The sequence below is a fragment of the Hyaena hyaena genome, unplaced genomic scaffold, assembly GCF_003009895.1.
Source record: "Hyaena hyaena isolate Hyena2069 unplaced genomic scaffold, ASM300989v1 scaffold_227, whole genome shotgun sequence".
Taxonomy (NCBI): domain Eukaryota; kingdom Metazoa; phylum Chordata; class Mammalia; order Carnivora; family Hyaenidae; genus Hyaena; species Hyaena hyaena.
In genome coordinates this window covers 862069-874219 of record NW_024080859.1, presented here as the reverse complement: position 1 = coordinate 874219, position 12151 = coordinate 862069, and the positions used below count along the sequence as shown (strand labels likewise).

General features: G+C 58.3%; 3 protein-coding genes across 5 annotated transcripts in view; 2 read left to right on the top strand and 1 right to left on the bottom strand.

Moving 5' to 3' along the window:
- The first annotated feature begins 305 nt into the window (after positions 1 to 305).
- Positions 306 to 3343, top strand: USE1 (unconventional SNARE in the ER 1). Of its 2 annotated transcripts, XM_039243319.1 has the most exons (9): positions 306 to 574; positions 900 to 949; positions 1112 to 1190; positions 1282 to 1434; positions 1928 to 1940; positions 2042 to 2149; positions 2387 to 2414; positions 2710 to 2884; positions 3144 to 3343. In XM_039243319.1, the coding sequence occupies exons 1-9, from the start codon at positions 407 to 409 to the stop codon at positions 3324 to 3326; spliced, it is 957 nt and encodes a 318-aa protein (XP_039099250.1). In that variant the 5' UTR covers positions 306 to 406; the 3' UTR covers positions 3327 to 3343. The 2 variants fall into 2 exon arrangements, with proteins under 2 accessions (XP_039099250.1, XP_039099249.1); XM_039243318.1 differs by lacking the exon at positions 2042 to 2149 and having other exon boundaries at positions 313 to 574.
- Positions 3344 to 5698: 2355 nt separating this feature from the next.
- OCEL1 (occludin/ELL domain containing 1) lies at positions 5699 to 7929 on the top strand. 2 transcript variants are annotated; one of them, XM_039243275.1, is made up of 6 exons: positions 5699 to 5799; positions 6155 to 6331; positions 6460 to 6659; positions 6879 to 7044; positions 7293 to 7346; positions 7528 to 7929. In XM_039243275.1, the coding sequence occupies exons 1-6, from the start codon at positions 5731 to 5733 to the stop codon at positions 7648 to 7650; spliced, it is 789 nt and encodes a 262-aa protein (XP_039099206.1). In that variant the 5' UTR covers positions 5699 to 5730; the 3' UTR covers positions 7651 to 7929. The 2 variants fall into 2 exon arrangements, with proteins under 2 accessions (XP_039099206.1, XP_039099205.1); XM_039243274.1 differs by lacking the exon at positions 5699 to 5799 and having other exon boundaries at positions 5832 to 6331.
- Positions 7930 to 10409: 2480 nt separating this feature from the next.
- NR2F6 (nuclear receptor subfamily 2 group F member 6) overlaps positions 10410 to 12151 on the bottom strand; it is a 9824-nt gene continuing 8082 nt past the window's right edge. Inside the window, exon 4 of the mRNA XM_039243432.1 lies at positions 10410 to 11170. Coding sequence (XP_039099363.1) covers positions 10896 to 11170 — 275 coding nt within the window. The 3' untranslated portion in view covers positions 10410 to 10895. The remainder of the gene's footprint in view (positions 11171 to 12151) is intronic.

Sequence of the window (12151 nt, the reverse complement as noted above, 5' to 3'; positions counted from 1 at the left end):
TGCGTGGAGTGTAGTCAGCGTCAGACCCAGAACCTCACAAACTGGATGGGCCCCTAAGGCTTGGATTCCTTAGTCCCAAGGCCATACCCCAGAAAGAACCGGGAACGCTACCTGGATACGGAAGAGCTCAGTGCGGGAAGAACCCAAGCAGGAGTGGGTGTGGGGGAGGAATTCTGACCAGGAAGAAAGGAATAAGCAGATAACGTATTGCCCATAGACTTGACCTCGAAGGACCTCGGCCTTTCAACCCTCCCGGAAGGGCTAAGACGCCTGCGAGGGGGAAAAAAGCTATTCACCCCGGAACTAACCTGGAGAGGATAGCGCCTCTCCTTGAAATAAGACTACTTCCGCCCCAAACAAAGATGAAACAGCGAGCGAACGGTGGACGCGCCCGGAAGAAGTCAAAATGGGCGTACTTCCGCCCTTCGCCAAGATGGCGCCAGCGGAAGGGGCCCGCTACCGCCGAGAGGGGATGGCAGCGTCGAGGCTGGAGCTGAACCTGGTGCGGTTGCTCTGCCGCTGCGAGACGATGGCAGCGGAGAAGCGGGACCCGGACGAGTGGCGTCTAGAAAAGGTGAGGGAAACCTGTGCTGCCGAGTAGAGCCCGACTCACAAAGGGCGGCCTACGGTGGGGGCAGCCACCGGGCCCGACTCCCCAGTCCCAAAAGCCGCCCTGGCCACGCCCCTTCCGGTCGGCTCCGCCACGTCCACCTACAGCTCCCGCCCCATTCCCTGAAGCTCAGCTGGTCCCGCCTCCCTGGGACGTGGCTCCTCCCTTTCAGCCCTGACCCACCCCCCCACCGTCCTGGCCCCGCCCCTTGATGGCTCTGACCATCCCACCTTTGAGTAGCAGCGTGAGGATGGGGGGTCCAGGCTTACACCCCACTTTCCCTCCCCAGTACGTGGGAGCCCTCGAGGACATGCTGCAGGCCCTGAAAACCCAGGCAAGGTGAGTGCAGGCGGCCACAGGGGCTTCAAATCAGGGATGGGAGAGGAGGCCCGTGGGCCAGTCCTGTTGGGGAATCAGTCCCTGGGCTCCAGCCCCTGCGGGCACCCTTCCTAAAACTAGGGACAGTGCGCAGGTTTTCTTTTTCCTCTTCTCCCCTTCCAGCAAACCGGCCTCCGAGGTGATCAATGAATATTCCCGCAAGGTAGACTTCCTGAAGGGGATGCTGCAGGCGGAGAAGCTGGTGAGCAGGGGTGCTCTGTTTCCTCGGCCCGCATCACGCTCCCCTGCCCGGGACCCGCGCCCCCTGGTGACCCCGTTTCCCCCTTCTGCAGACCTCCTCCTCAGAGAAGGCACTGGCTAACCAGTTTCTGGCCCCTGGCCGTGTGCCAACCACAGCCAGGGAGCGGGTCCCCGCCACCAAGACGGTGCACCTGCAGTCCCGCGCGCGGTACACCAGCGAAATGCGGAGCGAGCTGCTAGGCACGGTAGGGCTTTGTCCCTGGGCCCTGGGCCCCCTTTGGTCAGGGACAGGAGGTTAGTGCCTGTGCGTGGCCGGAATAGCAAATGCTGGCGGGTGCAGGGACCCCAGGGGGCCCAGCAGCCTGCACCCTGGGCCCGCAGTAGGCTTCCCAACAGAAGGGCGCAGACAGGACTTTGCTAGACATATAGGAGTGTGGTACAAGGACAAAATGCCACCTCTCTAGTAAAGCCCCAGAGTTGGCCCTGAGCAATGGACACGTTTGCCACGGACAGACCGAGTTGATCTCATCTTGCCACGAGTGCACGAGTTTTTTCGTCTGTAAAACAGGATGACAGGTGTCTTCTTGAACACTTCATGTGGGTCAGGTAACGCTCCAGGAGGAAGAAACTGAGGCACAGAGGTCACGGGACTTGCCCAGGGCCCTGACTGGGAGCAGAAAGGACAGTGTGGGCTCATGACAAGGTAGGTGACTTCATATGTGTCTCTTTTTCCCATAGGACTCTGCTGGAGGTGAGTCAGCCTGGAGGTGACAGGACTTGAGGCTTCGCTGTCTGGGACAAGACATGTATCGCCTCACTTCCCTCACCTGACTCGCCCAAGGTCTTCCCCAGCCCAGGGAGCGTGCCCCCAGGGGCACCACCTAGTTAAGCCTGATGGGGGCGCCAGGGCAGAGGAGATGGTCCCCAGGGGAAATAAAGCTGGACACTCCCAGCCCACAGGTTAGGCGAGCAGAAGGGACCTGGGGTCTGGGGGAGCCCAGATAAGGGTGAGGGAAATTTCGTAAAAGAGAAGGCGTTTGACCCAGGGCTTTGAAGCATGATCAGGAGCTCACTGGGCAGCAGACAAGACAGGAAACAACATTAGGAGTAGCAGACACATCACAGGCAATGATCAGGAAGCCGGAAAACAGGAAACCAATCCTCTCCTTCTTCCTGCTTGACCTTTTTCACTTACAGAACCCGAGCTGGACGTGAGGAAGAGAACGTGAGTGTCTCCAGCCCTTGGGGAGCACTGGGCAGGGAGGGACGTATGAGGGGCTAGATGACCCTTGGGCCACTGAGGCACCAAACCACGAGGGCCACCACGAGCATCTAAACCATCGATCGAAAGCCGCTTGTGGGGGTGTTCTTCCTAAAAGCCAAAGTAAAGAAGGGGAAACTGAGGCCCGTGCAGTTCAGTGGCTGGAGCCAGGACCTCTGGGTTCCTTGGGAACGTGTTGGTCTCTTCCCCTCCCCCCACCGCATCCCTTCCCCACCTGTCTACCCCCGTGTGAGGTCAGTGGGGTGGCAGGGCCCAGCCCAGGGGACGAGAAACAGTCGGCAGCCGAGCTAGACCTGGTCCTGCGGCGACATCAGAACCTCCAGGAGAAGCTGGCGGAGGAGATGCTGGGCCTGGCCCGGAGCCTCAAGACCAACACCCTGGCCGCCCAGAGCGTCATTAAGAAGGACAACCAGGTGCGAGGACTGTGGGAACTTTCCAGCCTCTGCCCCGGGACGTCAGAGAAGCCCCACCCCACCCCACCCCCGCAGAGGGGCCTAGTGGCCAGGGCTCTGTTGGATAATAGAGGAGTTCGATAGAAGGCGGAAGTAGAATTCCCGGCAGAGGGCACCGTACCCGCCAGGGCCAAGAGGAGCGGACTTGCCCCCCAAGGGTGGTAGGGAGAGGCCCCACGTGGCCGCAGCCCCGCTGACCCTCTCCCCACCCGCCCCCCAGACCCTGTCGCACTCACTCAAGATGGCTGACCAGAACCTGGAGAAGCTGAAGACGGAATCGGAGCGGCTGGAGCAGCACACACAGAAGTCGGTCAACTGGCTGCTCTGGGCCATGCTGATCGTCGTCTGCTTCATCTTCATCACCATGATCCTCTTCATCCGCATCATGCCCAAACTCAAATAAAGCCGTGCCCGGGCCCACCCTGTCTGCCCTCTGTCTGCCCTCCACCCGTGTCCAGGGGTGCCCTTTGTTCTAGGCAACAGTATGGGAGGGTCTTCGGAGGTCCCCAAAGCCACAGAGAATGCATGAGCCGAAGGTCAGCCTGAGAAGTGACTCAGAGAACCACCCCCATTCAATTCCCCTTCCCTCTCCTCCCTGCTGGCACCCCACATTGAAAACTGCCAGGCCCCAAGAAGCCCCAGGAGCCTCCAGTCTGATAGAGTCAGAGGCAAACAGTGCTTTCAGCCCTGTGGGGTCAGGGTGGGGGAGAAATGGGGTATGCCTGGAGGTCAGCCTGGAGGAGGGAGTGTCAGTGCTGGGCCTTTCTGGAAACTGAAGATGACGGTTCAGAGACAGGGCTTAGTCCAGCCACAGCCTCAGCTCTCAGGAAACTAAAGGCTTCACCAAGTCATTCAACAAATGCATGAGATCTATGGAAACACTGCCCTGCCAAGGTCACAGCCCGATCATTTCAGAGGAGAACTGAGTGGGCGCTACTCCCAAGGGGCGACCCTGGAAGAAGTCACGAGTGGGAGTCCCAGGAGAGCCACTGGTCCTGGGTTCTGCCCACCCTCACTCCAGACAGCAAAGGCAAAGCCTGTGAGGGGGGTAACCAGGGGAGTTCGGAGAGGGAGGCTGGGCTGGTGACAGGTGCACTATGGGGACACGCCTAGAAGTGCCCATGTGGACACCCTTCAACATGGGTGGAAAACGACCGGGTAAAGCTTTTTATAAGCCCTAGTGGCAACTTTTTAAAAACAGGTCTTATTTTTTTTTTTTTTTTTTTTTTTCTAGGAGAGAGAGAGAGAGACAGCGTGAGCAGGGGAAGGTCAGAGAGAGAGGGAGTCACAGACTGAAACAGGCTCTTGGCTCCGAGCTGGCATTCAGCACAGAGCCCGACGCGGGGCTCGAACCCACGAACCGTGAGATCATGACCTGAGCGAAAGTCGGACGCTCAACCGACTAAGCCACCCAGGCGCCCCTAAAAACAGGTCTTAAAGGGGCACCTGGTTGGCTCAAGTCATTGGAGCATGCAACTCTTGATCTCAGGTTTGTGAGGAGCTCCTCGTTGGCTATAGAGATCACAAAAAATAAAATCTTTTGGGCCGCCTGGCTGGCTCAGTCGGTTAAGTGTCCGACTTCAGCTCAGGTCATGATCTTACGGTTCGTGGGTTCAAGCCCCGCATCTGGCTCTGTGCTGACAGCTAGCTCAGAACTGGGAGTCTGTCTTTGGATTCTGTGTCTCCCTCTCTCTCTGACCCTCCCCTGCTTGTGCTGTCTCTCTCTCTCAAAAATAAATAAAACATTTTTTTAATGTTTTAATAAAATCTTTGAAGGAAAAAATAGATCTTAAGAAGCCTTGCTCTCACCTAAGATGGGAGATGGTTCAACATCCGGCAGCCTGTTAATAGCCACATTAACCTAACCCATCAGGAAACAAAATCATAGCGTGAAATGGTACTTCGTATCCATGACTCCACATCTTTCAATGAACATTAGCCCGAGATAGATATTCTCTTCATTTAACTGAAAAATCTCAAGCCAAAGACAGCATTGAATTTAATGAATAAATAAATACAGGCAATTCGGCCATCAAAGTGAGGAAGGGACGAGGGGAGGCCCACGGTCCATCCAATTCCCCCAAAGATTTAACATTTTCTGGAAGTGCTGGTCAGCACAACTAGATAAGAAAGAAGAGAAAAAAGGCAAAGCTATTTGTGGATGATATGACTATGTGAAACCCCCCCCAAAAAAGAAACTATTTCAATAGAGAATTAAGTAAAACAGAAAAGGACTAATGAATACTTCGTTTCCTACATGGAAAAAAAAAAAAAGTAAATGGAAGACCCCGCTTATACTACTAAAAAGTAAAGACACACTACTTCATTGAATGACATCCTTTCTAAGCAAAGAGCTCCCAAAAATCAACAACAAAAAATTTGCAGGAAAACAGATAAATCGTTGCTGAACTTTTCCTCTCGCCAGAGTAGTCAAGATTTAAAACTTGGAAAATATATGTGTGGGAAATCATAATAGCACTGGAGTTACAAAAGTTGTGGGAAAATCAGTGTTTCACAGCTGGTCAGAGAATAATAATCTAGTGATTATAGAAAGAGTTTTAAAATATAATTTCTGGGTAAATAGATAAGTACAAGTTTGCCAAAACCACTAGGTTTTCAGGCCAAAAACCTGAGAGTCAGAGAAAGCGAGTCACGAGCTCAGTTGGACTCGAACCTGAGATTCAAAAGAGGATCCGTTTCCCTCGTCGCCGGGCCCCGCCCCCGCCCCGCCAACCCCGCCCAATCTCGCTAGGACCCGCCCCACCCCGTGAAGCGACCCCTCCAGTTGTGTCCAGCCTTAGAAGTTAATGCACAACCGGCACTCAGGCGCCTCTCCGGGAGCGGACCCAGGCTCGGACACCCGGACGCTGGGACAGGTGACACCGGACGGGAGCGGTCCCTGGGGACTGCAGCTGGGGCGGAGGTCCCCAGGAGCTTCTCCGGGGCAGTGTCCGTGGGCTTCACGCGCCCTAGCGGGCGAGGCTGCGGCCGCGCGGGGGTTAACTAGAGCCCGGCCGACTCAGGATACGCGGTGACGTCACGGGCGTTGTGCTTTTCCGGGTTACGCAGCCAGGGGCGGGCTGCTCTGAGAGCCAATCAAGTGCGTCTATGCAAATAGCCGCGGAGCCGGAGAGCTCGCGGGTCCGGGGAGAGCTGGCCCCTCCGGGGTCCACCTGCCCGTGCGTCGTGCGACCTTGCCCGCCTCCAGGCCCCCTTCTCCGGTGTCCGCAGGCAGCTCGCCGACCACCCCCGCCACGCGCGGGCCGCGGCGTCCCTCGCAAGACCTGCCCGCCGCCCCAGGGACGCCCGAGCGGCGCCTCCCCGAGGCGGATGCCTACCCGGGAGAGTCCCAAGACCCGCGGCTATCAGGGGGACCCGCAGACCCGCCCGCCTGGCCCTGGGCCCCCGGTGAGTCTGAACGGGAGGAGGGTTCCCAGGCCGAACCTAGGCAAAAGATTCATTCCCCGCCACTTGAGGGATTCTGGCTTCCCCAGCCCCTGGTTAACTCCAAACCGTGATTCCTGCGGCACCTGCAGCGACGGGTGCCTCCAGCCCAGGAAAGCAGCGCTCCACGCGCTCTGTGCGAGCCTCAGCCAGGAGCCCGCAGGGCAAGACCTAAGAAGATTGTATTTGAGGATGAGCTGCCCTCCCGGGCCCCCTTGGGCACCAAGAAGCCTATTGAAGCCATCCCTGGGGGGCATATGCCAGGGCCCCACCCAGTGCCCGACTATGAGCTGTGAGTGTCCCCCACGTTGTTCCTGATGCCTGGGAACAGGGAAGGTGCACCGAGGCTGGGGCTTTGACAAATCAATACAAGTTTACCAAATAGTAAAAAAGAGAAAAGGGGCGTTTGGGGGCAGGGAGCGCAACACGGGCAAAGAAAAACAAATTACGCCGATTGGGGGAGTGGGCCGCGTTCTTGACACTCACACTCTGACCCACTTTAACCCGGCAGTAAGTACCCACACGTGAGAAGTGAGAGGGACCGCAGCCGCTATGCTGCAGTGTTCCAGGACCAATACCCAGAGTTCTTGGAGCTCCAGCAAGAGGTGGACTCTGCCCGGGCAAAGCTCCAGCAGCTGGAGACCTTGCTGAGCTCACTGCCCAGGCCCCGAAGCCAGGTTAGCGGCGGGAGAACCCCCCCCCACCCCCACCCCCGCCCCAGCCCTTCCCGGTGGTGGACCCCGGCCTCTGGGACACTCCCTGGCCTCTTTCTCCTCTAGGCTGGGTGGGCACCATAGCACAGGAGCCAAAGTCAGTCCTTGAAGTCCTCACTAGACGGGTCGCTTTGTCCACCTGAGCCTCAGTTTCCCCATCCCTCCTTGGGTTCAGCATTCTCTGAGCTGCCCCCACCCCTTTCCACTTGCAGAAGGAGGCCCAAGTCGCTGCGCGAGTCTGGAGGGAATTTGAGAAGAAACAGATGGTGAGTCGTGCCTCCCGAGTCCCACAGCCTGGGCTTTGCACCCCCGATGTTCCCATGAGGCTGTGTGCCCAGTTTCAAGGAAGGAAAAGTGAGGCTCAGAGAGGAAAAGGCAGAGGGTTGAGGGGCTGAGGGCCGTAGGCCAAACCGCCACAAGGACTTTCCTTGGTCTTGCCCTGCCCAGGACCCCAGCTTCCTGGACAAGCAGGCTCGCTGTCACTACCTGAAGGGCAAACTAAGGCACCTCAAGATGCAGATCCAGAAATTCGATGAGCAAGGAGACCACGAGGGTTCCGTGTACTTCTGAGCGCCCTGGCGGACAGGCAGAGGGACACATCGGGGTGGGGGTCCCGCCCTGGCCTTGCTTCTCTTCCTACCTCCCGGCCTTAGCTCCTGCTGCTACCCCTTCCTGGGGCAGCTTTTGCAAATGCCTCTGCCTTTAAGAGCTAGCTCTGATGGCCCCTCTTCCAGGAAGCCTTCCCAGAACCTCCTCTGGGACCACAGGCCCTGAGCCCAGATCTCAGCCCATCCCCTGGAAGCAGGTCTTTCGTTTCCATCCCAGCGTAATAAACATTTATTAAATACCTACTGTGTACAGCTGCTTAACATCCCTTGATTTCACTCAGTTGTCACCAAAAACTCGTTATTCCATTTTCCAGAGTTAAAAACATGAAGGTTCTAGAAAAATGACTTGTGCAGGCAGGCTGTGAACCCTTGCCTGTCTGGAGAGCTCCCTCCAGAACCGCATGTGGTCTTCTGGTGGGAAGCCGAGGGGCTGACATCCAGCATTTCCTGCTCAGCCGGCCTTGGTCTAGGGGCAGGCCCAGGAGCCACAAGTCTCGACAGGTCCAGTAACAGAGGCAGGACTGGCAGGGGACCTTCCTCTGTCCTGCTCAGGCAGCCTCCTGCAAAACTTCATGTGGTACAATACTGGGGACCTCCTGAAGGGGGCGGACTCGGCCCAGGAGCCCTGCTGGAGTCCCTGATGCCAATCCGGATCCGTGAGTCCTTATGAAAAATCTCCACCTCTCGAGGCACCTGGGTGGCTCAGTCGGTTAAGCGTCCGGCTTCGGCTCAGGTCATGATCTCACAGTTCGTGGGTTTGAGCCCCGCGTCGGGCTCTGTGCTGACAGCTAGCTCAGAGCCTGGAGGCTGTTTCAGATTCTGTATCTCCCTCTCTCTCTGCCCCTCCCCTGCTCACTCTATCTCTCTCTCTCTCTCAGAAATAAATAAAACATTAAAAAAAAAAGAAAAATCTCCACCTCTCCCAGGGCACTGTAGACTGGGCCGTGACTGACGCCAGGCACTGTGTGAGTACAGCTCTCGTGCTGGCTCTGGGAGAGAGTCCATGATGCCCACTCCATGCCAGGCCCTGGGGGGGGGGGGGGGGGGGGGGGCACCGGGAGGGCCGGGCTCCCTGTGGGGGCCACGTGACGGTGGACCAGCAGCTGCCTCCCAGGGGAGCCAAACGGGATGGGGACCTTCAGGGAGGCATACTACAGGCAGGGAGGGCAGTGTCGGCCACTAGGTCACAGAGTCCTCAGTCGCAGATTCAGGAGTCATGGAGCCTCTATCCTCGGGGACGATGGGCCCAGTGTGATCAAGCAGTAACAAAAGGCTGGATGGGAGTCTTAACCAGAGCCTCAAGATGCCTGCCTCAAGGGCCACATAGGGAGGGTTTTGTAGGAGAAGTAGGAGTTCTGCAGTCAGGCCTGGACAGACATCCAAGCCTCTGGCCCGGGGACTGGAGAGCAGGATGGACAGAACGGCCCTGCTCCGTTCTCAGATGTCCTGTGACTCGAATAGGGCATCACCGTCCAGCCCAATGGGAGTGACACACATTCGCTCACCTGCGGGACGTCACGGAAGATGCTGGCTCGGGGCAGGAACAGCCCGCCCTCCGGTGGGAGCCCAGCATCCTCTCCCTCCCGTACCTACTTCAGTGCCCTCCGAGGGCAGAGCATACCCAGGAGACCCTCATTCATTCCACAGGAGACGGACTCCACTGCCCCATCTTCCCAGGCCTCCTCCAAGGTGGACGTGAAGGTGGCCGGGTGGTAACGAGGAGTGTTTTGGAGGAGGTTTGAGGGCTGACCACAGGCCCAGCCTGAGGGACAAGAGCAGAGTTCTTTCTTCCCCATTTTCAAAGGGGCATCTCTGATGGAGGCTTTCTCTTCCTGGCAAGACCTCTCAGCAGGGCCCAGAGGTGCCACCACCCGGCCTCCACCCTCCAGGCCCTGTCCACCCGCCCCCCAGGGCCACCTGTCCCCCCAGAGCCACAGTCCTGGCCATCAATCCCTCAGGCGCCTCTGCCGCTAGAGCCGGGCCACTTCTGAGACCAGGATGGCGAGGTCCGTGGTGTCTTGCGTCTCCCCATGTCAACTTAAGGCCGCATTTGTTTGTCCTTAGATAGTCCACCCGAATGCCAATCTCTGAAACAGTGTTTTGGTTACATGTGAGAAGAAACCAAACTCAGACTGGCTCGGGCACCCAAGGGTAAATCTTGGGTCGTGGGACTGACACATCAAAACGTTTCAGGAATGGCTTGATCCAGGGGCTCCAAAGGCATCCTGGGAAGCTGGTCTTCCTCTTCTGGCTCTACTTTCAGTTACATCTTCCAAATGCCGCCATCAAGTCCCAGTGGCCAGCTCTGGGCCACATGCCCTCCCTGAACCGACTGCTGTGGCTGGGGGGAGGGAGGGCTCTGTCTGGGCTGAGATCGTGTAGCAGAACTACCCTGCGTGTTTCTCCAGGGGACGCCAGGACTCAGACACCATGATTAAGGGCTGACCAAAGGTGTTTGGCCCAGGGTATGTGTGAATCTCTGAGGTTCCCCTTCATAGGCCAGGGCCCGAACCTGAACCATCACCAATATCCAGTACTCAGCTCCTACGGACTCACTAGCTGACTGCAGGGCCTCCTCCCTGCCCCCAGCCTGTTTCCCACAAAACTGTTCCAACGAAAACAGCACGCAGGGCTGTTGTCAGGTTGCGGGTGGGAGTGGGCGGCCATGGTAGGGTGCCCCCCATCGTCCCCTCCCCTCGCGAAGATAGATGATGGAGACCATGCAGGTAGGAAATAGCTTTATTATTGGCCTTGATTCATTCATCATGTAGTGTCCAACGTGGATTACGGGCCTGGCGGATCTGCCTGGCGCCTCCTGCCCCTGCCTGGCTGCGGCTGTCCCGCCAGTCCAGCCACCGGGCCTCCGTCCATCACACCGGGGAGGCCGACCCCACCATCCCCAAAAGTTCATGCTTGGGGCACCTAGCTACAGGCTGTCCCAGGAACGGACCGCTCAGTCCCGCCCCTAGTTTCGGCCGGGAGTTCTGGGGAGGCCGGGGCCGGAGCCTGGGCCAGCACTCTCTTTTTGGTTTCATGATCATTTTAAAAAACAGAGAAGACAAACATTTCACAGTCTTTAAAAAATAAAGTCTGAGGAGAGAAGCCAGGGTCCTCTGCTGGGAAGGGGGGGGAGGCCCACCCGAGGCCGAAGCATCCGTGTCCCTTGAGGTCTGCAGACCCAGCCACAGCTCACCGGGCCCCGTGAAGTCACTGGCCTGAGCCGTAGGGCCAGTTGAAGGTACTTCCTGACAGCAGCATGTCTCGGATCAGCGTCTCGATGGGCGTCTTGCCCACCAGGCGCATGAAGAACAGCTGGGAGATGAGGGAGGCGGGGACGGCGCGCAGGGCGGGGAGCCGCAGCAGCAGGCGCCCAAAACGCTGGGGCTGGGACGGGTACTGGGCCCGCACGTACTCAGTGAGGGCCACCTGCGCCTTCTCCTGCAGGCTTTCCACGTGCGCCGGGTCCGAGAGGCCACAGGCATCTGGGGAGACGTGGCCAAGGTCAACTGGGTGGAAAGTGGCAGGAAGATCCAAGGCTCCAGGGGTGATGGGGGGGTACCACTCAGGGCTCTGGGTACGGAGGGAGGGGGGCACTCAGGAGGAGGTGGGAAATGGAGGCCCCAGGGCAGAAATAGAGCATCTCAGGAGTGTCCGTCCTCAGGAGAGACTGAGGTGGCCTCAACTGAGAGCAGTAACACAGGAGTGGGGGCAGTGAAGGATGGGGCAGAAAAAGAATCTTCTGGGGGAAAGAGGGGCAAAGCCATATTTATCAAATGAAAGCCACCTCTCAGAAAGGCCTGGGTCTGATTCCTGCATCCCTGACCCCCTGAAGACACCTAGTGGGATCCGGAACCTTCCAGGGGGCAGAGCCAGCTATGCCACCAGTCTCTGGAGTAAGGTGGTGCTTGCAGCTGCTAGCCCTTTAACGAAGGACTAGGAAGGTATTGGGACAGCCCCGCCCTAGCCCCGCCCACAGCGGGAGGGGCTCCAAGACACGCCCCTGCCTAATCCCCCCCCCACCCCCCCCACCCCCGCACACGTGGCGGTCCGCCTTGGGGGCGGTGTGGGAGCCCTAGGTCAGAAGTCTGGGGGTCCAGGAATCAAGGAGTGGAAAGTTCAGGGGAGGCCAGAACCAGTTGTCAGAGTGTCCCTGCCAGGCAGCCCTCCACAGCTGCGCAGTTAAGCGGGAAGAACAAGGTCAAGGGTTGGGGCAGATGAGAGTCAGGAGTTGGGAAGGACAAAGATCAGGGACCAAGGGCTAGAACCGGACGTCAGGGACCTCCCTCCCGCTCCCCCAACCTCTCATTCTGCCCCCAGCACGAAGAGCTCCTTGATGAGGGGGTGGAAGGTGGGGGTCTCGGGGAGCCTGGGAATCATGGAAAGAGGCTGTTGGGTCGGGTCACGGGTCCAGGCCCAGCTCTGGGTTCTTAGGGAGACCTGGGACGGCGGGGGGGGGGGGGGGG